At 35.2% G+C, this 23,436-nt stretch overlaps 1 protein-coding gene across 5 annotated transcripts in view; it reads left to right on the forward strand.

The window, feature by feature from the left end:
* PARP8 (poly(ADP-ribose) polymerase family member 8) overlaps positions 1-23,436 on the forward strand; it is a 177,408-nt gene that overhangs the window by 34,012 nt on the left and 119,960 nt on the right. For 2 of the 5 annotated variants that reach the window (XM_054555263.2, XM_054555264.2), the window contains exon 3: positions 8,645-8,760. In XM_054555263.2, coding sequence (XP_054411238.1) covers positions 8,645-8,760 — 116 coding nt within the window. 5 annotated transcript variants of the gene reach the window in all.

Here is a 23,436-nt window from a genome sequence, read left to right on the forward strand (position 1 = left end):
ATTGCTTATATTTAATAACTGAATATTTGTGTTGGGGCATAATTACTCAAAATTACGTTTTTCTTCCTGCGAATACAATATTAATGTAGTAATGCTAACTCAGCTACTCTTTCATAAACTTCCATGTCTTTTTTTAATCTGGCAAAAGCCTTCTCTCAGGATAATCATTATGCTCGGTAATCCTCACCGTCATACTTGAAATAGTTAATAGATAATCCTCCAAGCAGCACTCCAGATCCATCTGAGTACCCATTAAAACGTTTCTTGATGCTATTGGAGTTTTCTGAATTTCTTTATCTGTGAGACAATGGAAATTCCACGGAGAATTTCTTCTATTAGAATGTATATTCAAATCTTACATTGTTTGAGTACCCTCTTCTAATTTTAAATATGGTTTCCAGATGTGAATTGACTTTACAGATTTTTAATCTTGGAATCCTTAATGAACACAGATTAAAGATTTGACAGCCTATGTTGTTGACTCCCTCTCCACTCATTTCTTTTTCTTAAAAGAATGATAAAATGGAAGGGGTTTCATATAGTTATTGTTAATAATAGGAGACTGTTCTGGTAGTGGCTATAAGGATATGTATAAGTGGATGGATTGAAGAAACATTTACTGCAAAATTATCAGGAATTAGTGTTGATTGGATGTGTGGGATATGGATGATGGTACATCAATAAAACAAAGCTCAAAGCATAGTGAATTTGGTTATCTGGGGATAAAGTTTTTAATTCTTCAAACAAAAAGAAAATGCTTTTTATCTGAATTGTCTTTATAAATATTTATTTGCTCTCCTTTGCATAGTTTTCATAAGTGGCATGCAATATATATGAATTTCTAATTATGTAACTCCATTCACAGTTTGAATAACTATTTTAGAAGTGACTTTGGCTAATAAGATTGGCTCTTTTAAAATCTGGAAAATTCATGAGGTTGTTAAAGAGATAAAGTTAGTTTGGAGAGGCCATTTAAAGAATGTGCTGATTAATATATCCAAAATAAACTATTTGCTTTTCTGCATAGATATAGCCACATCCTACAAAAATCTTGCTTCACTCAAGGGGTTTCAGATAGGGTACCTGCTGAGTTTTTTGTTGTTGGTGGTCAGTAACATGGTTATATACAAGCATTTAGAAATTCTTCATTTCTTATTTAGAACCTAAGATCCTTTTGTATCATAATTTTGTTTTAAAAACTTCAAGAATTTGACCTAGTTCTTATAGTTCTGACTCACAAAAATAATAGGCGTAATTGGGGAGTTATGATCGTTTTAGCTTGGAGACATAAACTATTACATTTTTCTTGTTTTGACAACTGACCTTCTTAATAAAATGACATGAAGTTTTCCTGCAGAATATGTAATTTAAAAACTGATGAAAATGTATTCCTATTTACTTGTACTATTTATGTAAGTATTCATTTGCTTTTTCTTTAGAAATAAAAGGAACATCTCTTAACTTTTAAAAAATAACATTTAACATCAATTAAATCTTTTTAAATTTCACTAAGAAAGGACAATAAGTTTTTTTAAAAAAGATAAGTATTACATCACAGTTGATCACATAATTGCAGTAATTTACTTATCATGTGACAATAAATAACTTGATCTGTGATCCCTGATAAAGCATAACAGTAGAAAAATCCTTTGATGGGATAAATATGTTTCTGTTTTACAGGTGACCTCTAGAAACTACCACCTTTAAACTCACACCTGCCTGGAGAGTTGAAAGTAGTCTGAAATGACGATTTTCAGGGCTTCTCATTTTGTTATGTGATTTTCTAAGGCGTTTTTATTTTCTAAAAAGTATTTTAAATTCAAAGTCAAAATGCCCTGATTCACTCAAAACTTAGAAGACGAGGCTCTTGCTTTTGACATCTTAGTCTTAGCACTACTAGAAAATGTGTAAAATCTATAATTCCATTGCTGTAACACTGCTCTTTCCCTCCACTTAGATTCATTTTCTACTTACTTCAACAAATATAGTAGAAGTTGTGTTTTTAATTAGTGTAGTGTCAGCCTTCTTTAATTCTCCTGTAGAGGTAATTGAGGTATCACATAGTACTTAGTGCAAAAACAACCATTAGGTGAACACGTCAGTTACACAGAAGAGGAAGTGGTGAGGAAAATATCTGTCTTTAATTCTCCTATTGTTCCTTAAGTGCTTCCTCTATGCTGGGCACATGGCCGTAGTGGTGAGTGACAGGGCTTCCTGGAACCCTGTCCTCATGGAGCTTGGCATCTAAGTGGGACCAGCAGACAGAGAGTTGTACAAACAAACCAGATAATTACAGAAGATAAAAAGTGTTATAGGCCAGGTGATGTGGCTCATGCCTGTAATCCCAGCACTTTGGGAGGCTGAGGCGGCAGCATCACTTGAGGCCAAGGCTCAAGACCAGCCTGGGCAACATGGCGAAACCTAATCTCTACAAAAAACACAAACAATAGAGGGGTGTGGCGGCCTGCACCTTAAGAGCTACTTGGGAGGCGGAGGTGGGGAGATCGCTTGAGCCCAAGAAATTGAGGCTAAATGAGCCATGATCACACCACTGCACTCCAGCCTGGGTGACAGAGTGAGACCGTGTCTCAAAGAAAAAAAAAAGTCTCGTAAAGGCAGATTAACATGATGATATCATAATCACCGGGAAATGCTATTTCTGATTAAGAAATAATTTGTCTTCATCATTTATTCTGTATGGATATGAGAGATGATATTTGAACTGTCCTGCTCAATGAGATCATTTCTTGGAGGTCTCCTTGGGGGGGGTTTGATTTCTTCCTTGAAAGATTCGTGATTATTATTACTGCCACAGCTTGTTCATCATTCCACACATATTTATTGAGGGCCTGATGTATTTCAGCCTCTGTTCTCACTTGGGAGAACAAAGCTGTGAAATCCCCTGATCTCAGTGAATTTGCCATGTGTTCTCTACTGTTTTAATAAAACCCACTTTCCAGGCCCTTCAGTTGTATAATGGTCTAGCTCTATACATTGATTTTCCAACCTGGGCAATATAGGGAGACCCTATCCCTACAAAAAATTTAAAAGTTAGCCAGGTGTGGTGTTGTGCACCTGTAGTCCCAGCTACTCTGGAGTCTGAGGTGGGAGGATTGTTTGAGCCCAGGAGATCAAGGCTGCAGTGATCACTGCACTCTAGCCTGGGTGACAAAATGAGACCCTTTTTTTTTTTTTAAATTTCATTCTTCCAACATGAATTTTCCATATTTAAACATGATTTGTAGGAGAAAGTACCTGCTATATACAGCAAGATATAAAATTTAATTGATTACTTATTATGATCTATTTTATTGTTGCTAATCTTTTGAGGTGTATTTAACATTTGTTTAACTTGTTTTCTTAATTCACATTCAGTCTTTTTTTGCAGTAAGAAATTGTCCAGCTTGTGCACTAGCAGAGAGGTTGCCAAATCTGCCTTAAGCTGGAGAGTTTAGCTTCCTTTACCCTTTGAAACTTGAGGCACATGTAAGTCCTGAGAGATGTGATATTTATTACTTCTTGTGGCTAGCTCTTGTGTATAGATATCCTCACAATTTTCCTTGGTATATGTAGATCCTGGTCACCAATCTGACAGTCAAAAAAGGCCACTTAACTATCTTCTGTCAGGACATAATCAGAAAATTTTGTTGATTTTTCTGCTGTCTTTGAAAAACTGCTCTGACCAAGATATAATTACCTAAGTGAGCACGTGCTCACTTACCTTATTTGAATCTTCACTCCTTATATGCTCACCTCTAAACACTTGCAGTGATAATTTTAACATTTTATTTCTGAAAGTGATTTCTTTACTCTGCCCTCCCCCAAATGGTAGCCACTAGCCAAAAGTGGCTTTGGAGCACTTAAAATGTGACTGGATTGAGATGCGCTGTAAGTGTTAAAGTACACACTGGATTTGAAAGACTTAGTGTAATAAAAAGAATGTAACATATCTCATGAACATTGTCATATTGATTGTATATTGGAATGATAGTGTTTTGGCTATATGGGACTAAATAAAGTATATTATTAAAACTGATTTCATCTACTCTTTACCTTTTTAATGTGATGATTTAAAATTGCCAATGTAGCTTGCAATATATTTCTTTTGGACAGTACTGCTTTAAAATAGGAATGCATATGGAATGTTCAAAATGGTTTTGGAAGCCTGGATTCATTGATCTATTTGAAGAGTTGCAAGATTACTCTAGAGCAGTGTAATGTGTAAATTTAGAACTACTTCATGATCAATAATTTACTTCCTTGTAAAGCAAGTGAAAGCATTAATATTGCATGTGGGAGGAATATGACATTTACAAATGGGCAAATTTCACACTGGACAAAGCAGTGTTTTCATTGCCATCCAGATTATCTGCTCAATATAGATCGAAATTTTAGAAGTAAGTACTTTTATTACTTTCAAAAATAGTTTACTGTTTAAAACAGTTGCTCTGTCTTAGGCAGCATGGCTCAAGAGAATATGTGATTTTAGGAGTAAAAGATAAAAAGAACGTGTTAATGCTTTTTGGTCAAACATCTAGAAACTATTTTCTGTAATATCTGGCTCTGCTATGAAGAGAAGAGGTGAGCCAAGTTGCTCACAAAAATTGGTGGACAAAGAAATGGGGATAGAAGTATATTATTTCAAGTCACCAAGGTGCAAAAGAGTTGAAAGATTAAAAATAATAGTGTCTATATTATATATAAACAATGTGAAGGTGGTAAAATAAGAAGATATAAAATGATATGGAGAAAACCAGAGAGGAGCTAAAACTAAATAAATTTAAAAGGAATTGATGGGGCCAGTGTGGTGGCTCACACCTGTAATCCCACTTTGGGAGGCCAAGGCATGTGAATCACTTGAGGCTAGGAGCTCAAGACCAGCCTGGCCAATACGGTGAAACCCCATCTTTACTAAAAATACAAAAATTAGCTGGGTGTGGTGGCGTGCACCTGTAATCCTATCTACTTGGGAAGCTGAGGCATGAGAGTCTCTTGAACTAGGAGGCGAAGGTTGCAGTGAGCCTGATGGAGCCACTGCACTCCAGCCTAGGTGACACAACAAGACTCTGTTTCCAAAAAAAAAAAAAAAAAGGGGGTTGATGGGTCTGGGCTAGGACTTGACTTTCATCATAAATGTCTTATACTATTTGATTTGTTGCCATTTGCCTGCATTTCCTTGATATATATTTTTAATTTGGTCTAGGGCAGTGTTTTTTAAAATCTGCTTCAGAATTAGGCTGCATTAGAATTATTGAAGTGCACAGAAAAATGCAAATTTCTAAGTCCCACTGCAGAACAACTGAATCACATTTTCTGGGTGCAGTGCTTGGAAATCTGTGTTTTAACTTGCCTCTCAGTGGAATCTTGAGAACATTAAAGTGTGAGAACCTTTATAAGGTATGTCAGAATATATCTGGTTAAGTTTTTTTTTTGACATGTGATTACATGTGAAGTATTTCAGCAATGAGTAAAATGAATGTGCAGTACAAGTTCATAGCGATTGGTATAACATACAGCTCTAACCAGCCATGCACAGCATAATATTGGGATTTATAAAGTACTTTTTTATTGCTGATTGGGACCAACTATTTCTGTGTCAGTAGTTAAGATGTTGGCAATGTACTTTCCAGTCTTCGGGCTTAAGTGAGTCTTTTCTTCCTATTTTGTAATTGCAACATTATGTACAGCACATAGGAATATTAACCCTAAATGAAATACATCTTTTTTTTTTTTTTTTTACAGTGGTGGTGGAGTATGCAGTGATCATATCAGTGATGGTATCTTTGTCTCAGCCAGGTTACCCTGTGCTGCAAAATACACACAGTTTCTATTACATATATATATATATATATATATATATATATTTTTTTTTTTTTTTTTTGAGATGGAGTTTCGCTCTATCGCCCAGGCTGGAGTGCAGTGGTGAGATCCTGGCTCACCACAACCTCCGCCTCCTGGGTTCAAGCAATTCTTCTGCCTCAGCCTCCTGAGTAGCTGGAACTACAGGCATGCGCCACCATGCTCAGCTAATTTTTGTATTTCTTTTAGTAGAGATGGGGTTTCACCATATTGGCCAGGTGGTCTCGAACTCCTGACCTCAAGTAATCCACTTGCCTCAGCCTCCCAAAGTGCTGGGATTACAGATGTGAGCCACCATGCCTGGCCTTTGCTTCTATGATATTTTGACAACAGATAATGGAAAACCTGGACTCAAACTGGCTTAAATATGAAGGACATTTATTATCTCAAATGACTAGAAGACAGCAGCAGTAAGCTGTAAGTCAGGGCAAAAATCAGGGGCTTAAGCGATGTCATCAGGAACCTGGTTATGCAGGCCTTGTCCTAAGGCTTACTTTGCTCCTGTTTTCAAGATGACTGCCGTTCACAGTAGACACTGTTTGCTTCCTTGTTCAGGTTCAACAGCAGGTATAAGAAATCTGTCACCCAAGCCAGGAATTCAGATCCTCACCTTTATTCTCACTGGACCTAGGGATGGGACCGTATTACTTTAAGTCCTGAAAGAGAGAGAAGTGGATACCTTTAAAAAAAAAAAAAAAACAGGACTTTGTTTTTTTCCGGAAAGGAAGAAGGCACACTGTAGGCAACAACATTGCCTACCGTAAAAACGTTTTAATATATTTCACTGACAGGTAGTACTGCTAACTTTTAAAATAAGTAAGGCAAACTTTATGCATAGACAAAATAGAAATGTGATAATGACATGTAATACTTGATGAGTACTTACTATATGTTGGCATCATTTTGAATTGTTCTACATATAAAAACTATTAAATTATTTAGTACAATATAAAAACTTTTAAAATTATTTAGTACATTAGTTAACTAAATTAAGTACTCTTGCTACCTCTACTTTATGGATTAGGAAACTGGCACATAGATTAAGTGACTTGTCTGAGGTAACATAGATAGGAAGTGGCAGACAGGGATTTGAACTGTCAGGCCGGCTCCAGAGCCCACTCTGGTAACTGCTACCGTATGACCGACTCAGTAGATGCTCAGTGGGGTTGGTCACTATGAGTGAGTGTGGCCTTTAAGAGGTGATTGTCATAGTGTTCATAATCAAGAATATTGTTAGAATCCTTTGCTTGCTGGTGGTTGGAACAGCTTTCATAGATACTATATTAAATTAAAATCAGCTGGGTGTGGTTGGCTGATGCCTGTAATCCTAGTGTTTTGGGAAGCCAAGGCAGGAAGATTGTTCAGGCTAGGAGTTCGAGACCAGCCTGGGGAACATATTGAGACCCTCATCTCTACAAAAAGTTAAAAGATTAGCCAGATGTGATGGTGCATGCCTGTAGTCTTAGCTACTCAGGAAGCTGAGGCCAGAGGATCACTTGGGCCCAGTATACAGTGAACTGTGATCACACCACTGCACTCCAGCCTGGGTGACAGAGTGAGACCCAGTCCCTGAAAAAAAAAATAAAAAAAAAAAAAGGAAACAGAGTGATTACTGGGCCATAGTATGGAGGTAATAATAGTAGTAGTAGTGGTGTACAGGCAATAATACTAATAATACCAACCTATATTCCTATTATAAACCTGTTTGGATGGACTTATATTTATGGTTTCAACAGTATTAAGGTGATTATTTTAAATTTCCTGAGGCCATGTGTTCATACATAAAATGATAAATAAAAACAGCATCTGTGCTTTTAATAATTTCATGGTCTGGTTAAAGAAATCAAACGTAAACACAAGCTGCAATAGAAAATAGTTAAGTACTGGAATAGAGGAAGAAGCTAGCCTCAAAAGGGGAGTTCTGCTGGTTTTTGGAAGGGGAAAAGTTTGGGAAAGTTTTCAAGAAGAAAGATTTTGAAGATGAGTGGGTAGACCTGAGCAGGAGAATTAGATCCAACATTTCAGGAAAAGTGAACAACATATGCAAATGCACTGAAAACTGAAGAGCTTGCGTTTTGTGGGTAACGTAAGTACTTTATTATGTCCTAAAAAAAGGACCATGAAGAAGGTAGTAGGAGCTTAGGTTATGCGAATACTTCTGGAATATTTAAATTATTAAGATTTGCTGAATTTTAAATCTTTGAGATATATTTGTTTGGATTTGGGCAAGAGAAGTATTTTTAACCTTCAACATCGTGATTTTTAGTTTAGATATAGGACCTGTATTAATTCAAGGCCCTGATGCTCAGTAAAACAGATCAATTAGGAATCATTAGTTACATTGCAATTTCTTCACTGCATATACATAAAATAACTATTTAGTAATACTGGGTGTGTTTCAAAGTACTGGAGTGTGTTATTTGAAGAATTTCATTAATGAATTGGTTTTATATTTGAAATGAAGACTCAATTTAAACACATATATTGAGTACAGCATACCAGAAACACTAATCTATTCCATAAACCATGATGTGTATCTACTCAAGCCATTGAATGACCTTATGTCAATTTCATTGTAGTGGAATTGTCCACCTTCTATGGTTGTTTCAAGTTAGGATAGGCACTTATCTTACTGTTTTATAACTACACCTCTTTGAGATAGTTTCTTTTTATTTTGTTTATTCTCAAAACATTCAAGCATACAGAAAAACACAGAAAAATAATGTATTAAAAATAATATCCTCACTTTTGAGATTAAGCAGGTTTTTTTTTTTTTATATTTTAGATGTCTTTTTCTTTAAGAAGTGTTACAGATGTAATAAAACCCACGCTCTCATCACTTCAGCTCCCTTTCTCTCCAGAGGATATCACTGTCCTGAAGTTGTTAAAGACCATTTCCAAGTACATTTTTATGCTTTGATTACACATGTATTCATAAACAACATGTAATATTGCCTTGAGTGTGCATTTTAATTTTTACACCAACCCTTTTGCACTGTATATTTTCTTGCAAATTGCATTTTTACTACTTTTTTGAGATTTGTCTAAGACTTTCATGCAGATCTAGTTCATTCAGTTTGCTACTTTTATGTATCCATTCTCCATATGAAGGGTCAGTTAGAAGGTTTTCATCCATTTATCATGCACAGTCCTTCAGTGAGAATCTTTGTGTCTCCTTGTGTACTTGTGCTAGACTCTCTTGAGGGTAGGTTTTAAAATGGACTAGTTGGATTAAGATATGCTCATGCTTAACAGTTGCTTTCTAAATTGATTCTATCAAATTATACTCGAGGCAGAAAGGTACTGTTTCCCCCATTCTTGCCAATAACTGATGTTATATTTTAAAATTGGTATCAGTGTTATATGTTAAATCATACCCCATTGTTATTTTAATTTGTACCTGCTGATTATTAGTGAGTTTGGGTTTTTTCAGTTTATTGAAAGTTTGGAATTTTATTTCTGTGACGTTTCACATGCTTTTACATATATTTTATTGAGTTTTAAATATTTTTTTCTGAGTAATTTTTAGGAAACCTTTATGTTTTTCAGATGGTTGTTTTTTGGGATGTAGAAGTTTTCATGTCTGGTATCAATTTTTCTAGCCTGAAAAATTATTTAATTCTCTTCCTGTCCCATTTGACTATAGCTGGAGCCTTTTGATTGTAAACTTCTTAGGATTGTTAATGTCAGAAACAAGCCTACTTAACAGTAATTTTAGTGATGAAGATTTTAAGAGCTCAAAAGTTTGGATTTGAGTTCAAGATCTTCATCATTTTGGGTGGTCATTTATTTTATTTTTTGTTTTTGCATTTAAGACTATTTTCTCAGCATATTATACCTGTAATTGAGTAGTTATGTAGTCTTTCCAATTTCTGAATAGGAATAACAATATGTTATAGTACACATAAGCACACACTCACATGTACAAATACCGCAGAGCTTGGGACAGTGTCCACAATAATTTGAAGTAATAATAAGAAGAAAGAGAATAGCACCAAGTATGTTCATTTTTTGAAAACAGATACCTTTTACCAGAGTGCTTTTACTTAAGTAAAACTTGGTTAATTTGAGCATTACCTAATTCAGATTCTAATAGTGCATTATGATGCTAGCATACAGTGATTGATTTCTGTAATTTTCATATACTGGCACGCATATATCTTGCTTATGAAATCATTACTCAAGGGTTTCACAATTTACACAAAAATCTATGTAGCTGTTTTTTTATTGGATAGTCTTAGGTGTTAGATTTGCGTATATTTATGTAGCTCACTAAATCAATATGTTCTTTGTAAACTGATATAAAACCTTTTCTGTACACATAAGAACATTTACTGATTTAATAAATCAGACACTGGTCAGACATGCATCAGTGTAAATTGTTGTTTATATATAATGTAAGCATAATTCTTTAGATACAGTATATAATTCGTCATTCAATTAACATAAATATATAATCAGTCAGTAGTTTATCTCCCAAGGTTCAACTCCTGCAGGAAAGAAACTGTCTTTGATACATAGAAATTAAAACATTTAATGATTTTCCTAAGGTGTTTTTGCATTCTGTAGAGCTTTAAATTTAGATTTTTTATTTTTTATACTCATTTCACAGTAACAATTAAGTAGACTTGACAGCTACCTAGAATTCATAATCTTTTTCTCAAAAAACAGTGGCAAATTGTGAAGGTTTGATTAAAATTCTTAAGTCATTAAAGCTAACCTTTTAAAATCTGAATGTAATTAATTGAATGATTTGAAGATTTACCCTTTGGAAGATATTCCAAGGAGATATGAGATAGAGAGATAGAGATAGGGGAGACAGAGAGAGAGAGAGAGAGAGAGAGAGAGAGAGAGAGAGAAAATGCCAGTATTATCCTGCTTCTATTGGCATACAGTTGCCTGATCTCCTCTCGTTTTCTATGGGGAGTTAGGCAAAAATTTATGTATTTCTTCAAGTAAGCACATATTTGATTACAAAACCAAACAGTACTAAGAGTCTTATATCAACTGTATTTAACATTTTTTAAAACAATATGCTTGAGTTGCACTTTATTGACATAAGTTTTAGACAGTTTCTATTGAATGCCTGTTATATTAGTATTTATCTTTCTTACATTTCCTTACCACACGATCTCTCACCACAGCCACTTCAGAATTTTTGGTTGCATCACTAATCAGCATATTACAATGACCATACTGTTACACCATAAGTATATATTTTTTCCTTCTACTTTTTATTTTTCCTAGAGTTAAAAATTGCTTATGATTTTTCCCATTAGCTTGTATTTTGCTGTGTATCCATTATTGTTTTTTCCCTAATAATTTAAGAACATTAGTCATGGTTCTCAATAATTTTCCTAAATAGTCTAACACATCAAATAAATTATCAATAACAAATTAGTTTTGCCTTCTCCTCCACCCTAGAGACCTTCCCAGAGCTCTCCTTTTTTCTTGTGTCTCAACCATATTCTCTGAGAGTATGATGCACATCTGTTGTCATGTGTCATATTCTCTTTTCTGGATGCCGTATTCTTCTTGTTTTATTGAAACATAACACTCTTTGTAAAGAAAACTTTATTCTTTGTAAAGAAAAGTTGTATCGAAGATTGTTTTTCTTTTTTTTAATCTCTGCATGTCTAAAATACCTTTATTTTACCCTCATTTTAATTAATAGATTGAGAAGGTATGGAATTCTGTGTTAGAACTCATTGACCCTCATAATTTTGAAGATTGCTCAATATCCTACTACTGTGCAGTGTTGCTGGTTAATCTAGTGCTTTTCTAATTTCTTTATATGTAACTTGCCTTTGTATATCTTTGAAGTTTATCAAATCTCTTTTTCATCCCTGAAGTTCTGAAATTTCACATTGATATGGCTTGATATAAACTTATAAAAAATATCTATCAGGCTTGGTGTTTACTGCAAAGCCCTTCACTGTGGAGACTCCTGTGTTAGGAAATTTTTTTAAAAATTATTGTTATTATTTTTTAGAGGCAGTGTCTTACTCCGTCAACCAGGCTGGAGTGCAGTGGCATAATCATAGCTCACTGCAGCTTCAAACTCCTGGGCTCAAGCAATTCTCCTGCTTCAGCCTCCCAGGTAGCCAGGACTACAGGCACTTGCCACCATGCCTGGCTGATTTTTTATTTGTTATTTTGTAGAGACGGGGGTCTCAATATGTTGTCCAGGCTGGTCTTGAACTCCTGGCCTCAAGCAATCTTCCCACCTCAGCCTCCCAAAGTGCTAAGATTACCAGTATTAGCCACCATGCCAGGCCAGGACATTTTCTTGTATTTATATCTTTGATAATATTCTCTTATCTCCTTCTACTCCTTTTTTGGGGTCTACCATTGAAATTCCTGTAGTGATACTCAGTTTCTTATGTTTACTTTCATATTTTCCACCTCTTCCTCTCTTTATTCTGCTTTTTCAAGATTTCTTCATTTTTATGTTCCAACCATTTTGTTGCATTTTTAAGTTTTGACATCATATTTTAAATTTCCAAAGGCTCTTTTTAAATTCTTCCATTTTTTTCTTTTTCTTTTGAAAATGCTTTTCAGAGCATTTTGTTCTTGTTTCATGTGCCAAGTATATTCTGGTTATCTATATTTCTTTTAAGTAAATTTAAGTTTCTTCTGTTCCTTTCATTGCTTCTGTTTCCTGCAAGTGTCATTTTTTTATTTGTTCTTGTCTTTCATATTCATGTTGTAGGCTTTTCTCAAATGTCTACTGATCTTTCAACTGTCTATTCACATTTAAGAGTAAGGTAGTGGGAAACATTTTAATAATAATGTAAGCACCATGGTAGGAGATAATCAGTAAAATTCTTGAGTGCAGTAGCCACAGGCTTACAGTGTCTTCACTCTGACTCATCCAGAGATGAAATTTGCTCGTTCCACAAAAAACATACCAGTGTTATTAAGCCCTGGTACTGTTGCAAAAATATAAAAAGGAGAAAAGAAAAAGACCAAGAAACCAAAAGAGAGATAAGTAGACAAAGAGTCAGAGATGGATGGATGGACTGAGTGTTTGTACAAGTGTGTGTGTGTGTGTGTGTGTGTGTGTGTTTGTGTTGGTGGGGAGAGACTATGAGAATATGAGGTAGAAAGAGTATATATATGTGTATATATATATACACACACACATATATATACATATATACACATATACACATATATACACACATATATATGTATGTTTGAGATGTTTGTGAAATGTGCTTAATGACCCTTTAATAAAGAGAAACTTTGTTTAGATTTTGGACAGGGAAAATTCATATTAATAATTTTTTTCTGGGGCTAATTATGGTGCTTTCATTTTATTACATCTTTGTGCTCCTGATGTATTTTCTCAGTTATTTAAAGGTGATGAAACAAGCACCTTCCATTAGTTCATTACTTAATGCACATTTCTGCTGCTGTTATCATAGGGAGATCCATTTGCATGTCTGGTTTAATCTGAAATATAAATTGAGTTTTTTTGTACTTTCATGGATCTTTGCTTAGAATCCATCTCCCACTGACTTTTATCTATATTTTGAGGTAAATTTTGAGGCAGTGGTTGCTTTTGCCTTAGAACTTTATCAGCAATAGTAATAAAGAAGTATTCACATGCTTCATGCTTGTTATTTATATCTTTTTTTATTTAAAGAAGGAAACCTTTATTTATTTATTTTTTATTTATTATTTTTTATTTATTTTATTTATTTATTATTTTATTTATTTATTTTTTTAAAGAAGGAAACCTTTTTTAAAAAAGTTTTTTTTTAATTAAATAAACCTTTTTTATTTAGAAGAATCAGAGATTAGAATGAATTCAACACCTGATGGTATGATGGTACTTAGATCTTACTGGGTCCTGCTAATTCTCATTTCTGGTCTGGTAGGAAACTCTTTAGAGAGAAATAAGGATCAGCTTGTTTTTGTGTGGATGCTGTTTTGTTGTGTGAATTTTCTTGGACTTCATTATCCCTTTTCAAAGTATCAATATTTAAATATAACAGATATAGCAGTGTAACTCTGGTGTAGACTTTTGAAAAAGAACACAATTTTTGTTTCTGTGTCTGCAACCTACATATGTGATTGAAAATTTTTATATGTAACAGGTTCTACGTTTGATGACCTATTACCTAACCACAGTGTATCTGTTTCTATCTGTAGCTTTATAACTATCTGTCAATCATTTATCCATATCTATGTCTCTATCTGTATATAAACACATATACATATGTGCCTGTATATACAATCAAATGTGTATATTTGAATGCTTTCCTAGCCTCAGCATATATTAGTGTGTTTAACTACCTTGTGGTGAATTGTTTGTTGCTACTGGTCATCTGTAAAATGGCATCTTGATTCCTCCTCTGATAAACACAATTATGTTATTATGAAACTTTCCTCTCTCGTTTTACCTCCTCAGAGCTTGGGAATTAGGCCAGTTGTAGAGCTAAGTCTTCTGACAGTCTTGCTGTTTTAAATATTGTTGTCTATCGGCCATTCATTACTACCTTTTTCCATGCAAAGGGAGCACCAGTGTTGTTCAAGAAATCATACCTTAGTGAAAATGCATGGCCCTCTCTCCAGCTCTGGAATAAAAGCCTATTAGTTTAATTCAGTCATATGACTTGTCCCTCTGGCCTGCCTTCTCCCTCCTCCCCTAACTGATTGATTCAGGGCTGTCTAGGAACTTCTCTCTGGCCTCTGAAATGTGAGGAGTTTGCTCTGTGGCTTCTGGGGCTGACTTTCATTTTCATGTCTGGATGTGATGTTGGGACTGCAGCACCCGTCATGTGGGCCACACAGGAAGTTAGCCCAGATGTAGTTTGAAGCTGCTGCTATACTGTGAGAAACAGAAAGACAAAATGGGCAGAATTTGAGTCTTTGGGAATGAGTCCTTGGTTAAGCCGCTGAATTAATCATGGACCTCCTCACCCCGCCTTAACCCCCAACCCTCCTGCCCATAATCCAACATACATTTCTGCACTTATATAAGAAAATCAAGGTCCTTATTTTTAAAGTCAATTCAGTGTAGGTTTTTGACAGTTGCAGCCAAAAGCATTATTGCTGAGACACATCACTGCTTTACCTTTTATTTCTGTTTTCCATAGTGATTATTAACATCTGTTAACTTCTCTTTTCTCTTTTAAGCGAGTAGAGTAAATCATAGGCCAGGCTATTTATCTAGCATTACTGTGGTAATAATAAACTTTCTGAGAATCAAAAATCTAAATGGTTTTTCTGCAAAGTTGATTTATCTGCATCCTGAAGGACCTCATTACTTCTTCCATTTCTGACAGACATTTATGGTGCAATATAAGTTTCTTCTTTATCAATTTTAAGAGTAGTAAGTTTTATTAATCTTCACTTTATTCAAAGTGATTTGAAATAGATTACAAAGTGAAATGGCAGAAACTAAATTATGTTATGTACAGAATAATAAGAACAGCATATGTTGACCTTTGGCTGTTGGTTATCATTTTGTAGGCTTCTCCCAGGATTATATATTTAGAAATAGATATTTGGCATTTTATACTTTAAAAAACCCAACTTCTGGGAAATCTTCTGTTTCTCTACAGTAAATATGTACTGTTTTGTGGAGCACCTATAATACAACAAAATGAATTGTTCATGTTTTTCATGCTTCGATTATTGTACTGTTGATGGCCGAAACTAACAGGAGCTTTTTAGAATCTATTCAACTTCATATTGTTTTTATGTTAATATCAGACAACATTTTATTGTAAGAAATGTACAAAATAGTAAAAGTTGCAAAGATTCTTGGCAAAACAAGTGACTAGATTTTTACTTTATTGTAGTTCATGATTTCCTCATTCACTCATTCAGTCAGCACTGAGGACCAGGCTCTGCAGGCCACCCTGAATATAGAAGAGTCCCTGTCCTGAAGGCATTCACAGAGCAGGGATGAGATAAAGCAGCAAACATTATAATGTAATGTCATAAGTGACAAGATAAGTGTAGGGAGCCACGAGAGCATGCAGGATGAGAAAGAAACAAGTATGGATCTGGTGGTGAGAAGGAGAAGAAAGATATTATGGTATAAGGACTGTTTAAAACAGGAAAGAAGGAGGAACAAGGTCTTTTTTTTTTTTAAGTTTTGTTGCTAACATTAGGCTTGATTTTATTGTGTTTAGGAGATTTTTTTTTTATTTATGTTAGTGGCATGAGGTAAAGTATTATAATAAACTCAGTGCAGAGATGTAATAATAACAACTAAAATTTATTCAGTGTTTCTGTGGCAATTAAAAGAGTGAGTATAAGTGCCAGATGGCTTGACTTTCAAAACCACTCATATCAGATATTTGCTGTGTTATTAGGTTTAGGTATATTAATTGTGTTTTATTTTCCACATTTATAAAATGGCTGTGAGTCATCTATATGTTATAGATCTGTGGTGATGTTTCAGTAAGTTAATTATCCAAAGGATTTAGAAGAGTGCTTGCTCATATTGAGTGCTCAATAAACATTAGCTATTATTATGATTATTATTATTATTTTGAGACAGGGTCTCACTCTGTTGCCCAGGCTGGAGTGCAGTGGTGCGATCTTGGTTCACCACAACCTTGGCCTCCTGGGCTCAAGCAGTCCTCTCACCTCAGCCCTCCAAGTAGTTAGGACTACAGGCATGTGCCACTATGCCTGGCTAATTTTGGTATTTTTTGTAGAGATGGGGTTTTGCCTTGTTGCCCAGGCTGACCTTGAACTCCTGGGCTCATGTGATCTGCTCCCGTGTGCCTCCCATAGTGCTGGGATTACAGGTGTGAACCATCACACCCAGCTATTATTATTATTTGGATAATCTCATTTAATTTTTTCATTAATCTGATAATATAATGTGGTAGACAGAATAATGGCCACCAAGATGTCCACATCCTAATCCTGGAACTTGTGAACATATTACCTTACATGGCCAAAAGGAATTTGCCAATATGATTAAATTAAGATTTTGAGATGGGGGGATTACCTTGATAATTATGTTGAGCCCAGTGTCATCATATGGATCCTTAGAAGAGGCAGGCGAGTCAGAGAAGGAGATGGGATGAAGGAAGCAGAGGGATAGAGTCAGAGATCTGAAGATGCTCTGCTGCAGCCTAGCAAGATGGAAGGAACCATGAGGCAAGGAATGTGGGCAGATTCTAGAACCTGGAAATGAAAGGAAATGGATTTTCTCCTGGAGCTCCTGGCAGGAATGTGGCCCCCCTGACATCTTGATTCTGGTCTGGTTGAACCCATTTAATTGGAATTCTGACCTGTAGATCTGTAAGATGATACATTTGTGGCATTTTAAGCCCCCGGTGATTTTTCTTATCTTTCTTTCTTTTTCTTTTTTTTTTTCCCAGAATTCATCAAGCACAAAGTTTATTTTGAGGGTATCTGAGTCTGGTTTTTAGAACAATGCCTAACCCATGTTGGAAAGAGCCCCACATTTTCTTCTCTATCAAGACTTTTTGGAACTCAGTACCTTACACACAACAGCTCACCAACACCGATTGCTGCTTGGCTCAACATAGACAAATAAATTCAAGCTAGGAAGAAGGGATAGGAAATAAGACATTGAAATTCTATCACTATCTTTCCATAATCCTCTTAGAACAGAATTACAGTTTTTCTTTTCTATTTTTTTAGCCATTTATTTATTTAATTTTCTGTTTTATTTTACTTTAAGTTCTGGGATACATGTGCTGAATGTGCAGGTTTGTTACATAGGTATACATGTGCCATGGTGGTTTGCTGCGCCTATCAACCCATCATCTAGGTTTTAAGCCCCGCATGCGTTAGGTAGCCACTGATTTTTCACAGTATCAATAGAAAACAAATGCAAATAGGCATTATTTCCATGTCACAAAGGAAGGAATGTGTTCTGGGGGATTAAGTTATTGCCAAGATTATTGGAAACTGTGGGGTGCTCACAGGGCTGTGGACTGATAGGCTTTATGATGGAAGCAGTCACCCAGAGAAGGAACCAGGGCCTTACAACTCTATGTGCAGCCTTCCAAGCAGGCCCTGATTTTAGCCTCCCTCCTGCAGCTGACTGTGTGTACAAGACTGGGACTTTTCCAGGATCTTTAAGGCAGCCACTGCTTCTGTTATCCTTAGCTGTCATTCCTGTAAGAAGCCCACCACTAGCTTTTCCACACTGTTAGATCACTTCACATTTTTCTAGCCCCTTGTCTTTTTCTAAAAGTGGTAGAAATCTGTCTTCCATGGATTCCTCTTTCATTCTTGCTGTCTTTGTGAATTTATGCTTTTTTTCCCTTCATTTTCTGTAATTTTAGTAAGAGTTCATCAGGAAACAGTCATCAGTGGCCAGCTAACTATTCCCTACTCAAGCAGCATATCAATTTTTGACCCATGGCAGTGCCTCCTCTCACTTCAGCACTCTCAAAAGACTGCTGCAAACAGTAACATAAATTCACCCAACATGACCACAGTGCAAAAGCGTTTCACATGGTCTTTATGAAAGCACCCCCAGTTATCGCTCTTTAGTAACCTTTCCATACAGTAGGACAGTAGGCAGGAGGCAAAATGCTCCTCCACACTCTGTCAAAATATGTATGATGGATATGTTTCATATTTTGGATAAGTTCCTGTGAATTCACCTATATTTTATAACCGTTCTAGGAATTTATTTATACTTTCATGAGCTCCTTCCTGATATTTGAGGAGAGAAGGGAAATTGTAGTGCATACTTTTTGTGGGGGGTTGTGTGTGTGTCAGAGTGTCATGGTATTCATGAGGATCTACTATAAAAGCTTGTGATTACTGCAAATAAAGATGACCAAAATTGGTCATTTAATAAATAACAGATAACATGATTAATCAAAATTTTAAAATTTGTGTTTTTAAACAATTATTTTTCAGACCTCTACACCACAGACAGTAGTAACAAGGGGAACAGGTAAATATTGAGAGAATATAAAAAACTTTAGTATTTAAATTATAATACATAGTATGTTTACTTTTTAACTTATGTTTGCAAATTTCTGTGCTTGTATGAAATTGGCAGTTGAAACTATTCGATTTTTTACAAACAGTTACGTCCAGAGCTTCTGTCTCCTTCTTGTTCAGTCTCAAGAATAATATAACCTTCTTTTTTTTTAAATACTACCTTCTTTGTACATGATGGGTAAAGATAAACACTATATTGGATCCTTATTTGAAGTGTTCAGTTCCCAGCTTTCTCATTGTAATTCCATTCCTCTTTAACTCCCACTTGGACAAAGTACATATGAATGAATAAAATTGATGTTGTAGCAAGAATCCCAAATTTACTATGCTTTATCGAAATGAGTAATTCTTTCCAAAAACTTGCTGTGATTCAAATGATCATGTTATATCCCCATGTTTCCACATAGAGGCTGAGAATTGTTAACTTGGAACCTTCTATGGAGAAGGGAAGAGGCTGGTTATTCCTTACATTAGAATACAAAGGAAGTTAAATTACAAAGGAAGATGACTATGATGTGGCATAGAGTTTTACAAGTGAGATAATAATTGTACGATATAGGGTAGTTCTGATTGTCACAGAACAAAGTTCCAACGAATTGAGTTTAATGATCTAATTGGCTTTTATTAGTGATTCATGGATTGGGCGGCTTCTTCTCTGTGAAATAGAAAGGTGCTCTGCTGAGCTGAGCAGAGGGAGCTGGCTTTACAGGCAGAAGACGACTGAATTAAGAACAAAAAGCAGATTGATTGTTTCAAAGTTACTTTCCCTACAGGGTAAAAACAGAGGGGATTTCTTTATCATGCTGGCGCAGGTAGACTAGGCACTTTTCTGTTGGAATCTCCTATTTTATTTTGAAAACTGGCCCATTTTAAAATTCAGCTTATGTGACACCTAGCATGAATGACTCCATTCTAGTTTTGTCTGGTCTTTGGGCTTAGTGCAGGAGCTTAGTCCAAAACAGTGGCCTGTGGTAGGAAATTTCTTTAACATGGTTTAATACCTGTGTCAATACAGTGAATATTATCTTTAATCTGCTCATCAAAGGGTTTGATGATTAAATGAGCTAATGCCTACATAACATTAAGAGTCTCAGATTAAAAGAGTGGTAAAATATTTAGTTTCTTCCTACTAGTGAATGTAAGCTGTGTTTGAATAAACATACTGTAAGTTTAGTACGTGTTTTATATGTATTCCATCCATAAATTCATTTAACACATACTGATTGCACACTGATTATGTATCAGCCACTGTTCAGTGTGTTTGCAATACTGTGTTTACAGCAATGAACAAGGCAAGGTAGGCAGGGGAAAGAATCTGTAGAGCATATTAAATAATTTGGATTTTATTCTAACTATGAAGGAAGCCATTGGAAGATTTAATGTAGGAAAGTTACATAATTTGTAAATATGTATTGAATTATATAATTTGTAAATAGAAGACTCTGTATTCTCTGCATGCAATGGATTATTTGGAGAAACAAAGGAAGTTAACAGTCTGGGAGGAGGCTATTAAAGGAGTCCAGGGGAAAAATGATGGTGGCTTATGTTGGGGTTAAAAAAGGGAAATACAAAGCTGCAGCTTCAGAAAGTAGTGTTCATGAGACTTAACGATGGAATGGACAGATATAGGGGGTAAAGGAAAGAAAGGAATCAATCATGAGAATGATGTTTTTGGCCTGAGCAAGTATGTAGATGCTAAAGATAGAGAAGTATGGGAAGAACAGATTTCAGGAGTGGGGAATCAGCAGGTCAAATCGGAAGTTAGATTTCTAGTCTGGAGTTCAAGTGTGAGGTTCTAGTCTGGAGTTCAAGTGTGTAGGGAAGGTAGATTTGGGTTTCATTGCAATAGAGATGGCATTTAAAGCCCAAGAGTAGATGATACAGTATCTGTGCAAGTAGAGAAAAAGGTCCCAGGACTGAACCCTGGAATATTCCCATAATTTAGAGGCTAAGCAAGAAGATGGGTTCTGAAGTTGAAACTAAGGAAGGACCATAGGCATAGAAACTAAGAGAGATGACGGTGTCATAGAAGCCAACAAAAGTGTTTTGATAAAACAATGAATCTTTGCACATCAAATTTTGAAAGTAATACAGGTAAGTTGACCTCATTACTTCCTTCTCTTCATGAAGCAATTTTGCATAATCATTAACTACTCAGTGCTACTGAGAGTTCAGCTATGACAGGGAGAGAGAAGTGACTGATGGATTTAGGATCATGGAGGTTGTTGATTATACTGACAAGCAGAAGCCGAGTTTGATTGGTTTAAAAGGAAAATGGAAACTAAAAAAATGGAAGTAGTGAGTATGGGGACTCTTCCAAGAAACGTTCGTAGGAAGTAAAACAGAGAAATAGGTTGGTAGCTTGGAAAAATTATACTAGGTTATATCAGAAAATAGATTATACTGGAGTGCTGATTATACTAGAGTATGTTTGGAAGCTAATGGAAATGATCTAAGAAATAAGGGGAATTTTAAAAAATTTCACAAGTGAAGTTGAAGAGGTGAGAATATAATCATCAAGGAATTACACAGTTGTGACCAGTTGAAAATTCATATTCTGGGAGATTGACATTAAGTAAGAGCTTTGATAAAACAATTTTAGCATAAAATTATTAAACAATACAGGTAAATTAACCTTATAACTTCTTTCTAAGAAGCAATCTTGCATAATGACTTCTTGATAAAAATTGTAAATGTCTTATTGACTAAATAGAAACTGCTTTTAAAACCATGGAGAAAGCATATGTACACATATGTGTGTGTGTATACGTGTGTGTGTATGTATATATATATAATTATATATGTAATTTTTCCCCCTGCACATGTGCCAACAGTAATTTGGTTCAGTTTTTTTTCAGCTCCCACATATGAGTGAGAATATGCAGTCTTTGCCTTTCTGTGACTGGCTTATTTTACTTAGCATAGTATCTTCCAGTTCCATCCATGTTATTCCAAATGACATGATTTCCTTCTACTTTATGGCTGAATAGTTTCCCATTGTGTGTCTGTACCACATTTTCTTTATGCATCTGTCTATTAATGGACACTTAGGTTGCTTCCATATCTTGGCTATTGCAAATAGTGCTTCAGTAAGCATGGGAGTGCAGATAGCTTTTTGACATACTGATGTTCTTTCTTTTGAGTATATACCCAGCAGTGGAATTGCTGGATCATATGGTATTTGTATTTTTAGTTTTCTGAGGAACCTCTGTACTCTTCCATAGTGGCTGTACTACCCACCAACAATGTACCAGGGGTCCCCTTTCTCCGCATGCTCACCAGCATTAATTATTGCCTGTCTTGTCAATAGAAGCCATTTTAAGTGGGGTGAGATGGTAACTCATTGTAGTTTTGGGTTGCATTTCTCTGATTATTAAGGATGTTGAGCATTTTTTCACATACTTTTTGGCCATTTGTGTGTTGTCTTTTCAGAAATGTTTATTCAGACCTTTTACCCATTTTTAAATTCGATTATGTGACTTTCTTTATTGAGTTGTTTAATTTCCTTATATATTCTGGATATTAATTTCTTGTCAGATGGGTAGTTTGCAAATATTTTCTTGCAAATATTTTCTCCCATTCTGTTGGTTGTCTCTTCACTTTGTTGATTGTTTGCTTTGTTGGACAGACACTTTTTAGCTTGATATAATCCCATTTATTCACTTTTGCTTTGGTTACCTATGCTTTTGATGTCTTACTTAAGAAATCTTTGCCCAGAACAATGTTCTGGGTGTTTCTTAGTGTTTTCTTCTAGTAGTTTCATAGTTTCAGGTCTTAGGTTTAAGTCTTTAATTCATTTTGATTAGATTTTTGTGTATGGCAAGAGATAGGGATCTAGTTTTATTTTTCTGCATATAGATACCCAGTTTTCTCAGCAACATTTATTGAAGAGACTGTCGTTACCTCAATGTATGTTCTTGGCACCTTTGTCAAAAATAAGTTGACTGTTAATGCATGGATTTATTTCTGGGTTCCCTATTCCATCCAAATATTGGTGGTGTTTTTGGCTCCTGTGTTGTAGATTTTAGGAGGAATCATATTAAAATGTGTGGCTTCCTTTTTCTTTTAGAAGCTTGGTAGTTTAAAAGAATAAAGAGAGAAATTATAAAAAGAAATATTTTCACAGCTTCTCCAGAGAAAGAATACCCCTTGGTAACAAAACACGCAGTACATCTTCAGAAATGATTTTCATTATGAAAAGTCAAAGCCTATCCTAGATCAGTTTTATGCTGTTAATTGAACTTCTAAAAGCCTTAAGAGAACCTGTAGTGTCTTGTCAGGTATAATTGTTATAAAGCATAAAATCCTCAGGCAAAATTAAAAAAAAATCTGACATGCTTCTATCCTTGTTATGAGTCCTACCAACCACAATATATTAATTTTCATTGGGGGAGAACCTTTCAAAAGCAATATGTTTAGGAAATCTTCCTTTGTTGCTTCTTATATAATGAAAGCATCCTTATATTGTTGTTTGCATTGCTTACATGAAAAGAGACATTTGATTTATCACTGTCAAGATCTAACTCACGGCAGCAGTTTGCATTCAGTGGGGATTTGGGAGGTAGTATGTTTTGGGCCCCTCTTAACTCCTTTTGTGTGTTCTCAGTTCTT

This window comes from Pongo abelii, chromosome 4 (assembly GCF_028885655.2).
Source record: "Pongo abelii isolate AG06213 chromosome 4, NHGRI_mPonAbe1-v2.0_pri, whole genome shotgun sequence".
NCBI lineage: Eukaryota > Metazoa > Chordata > Mammalia > Primates > Hominidae > Pongo > Pongo abelii.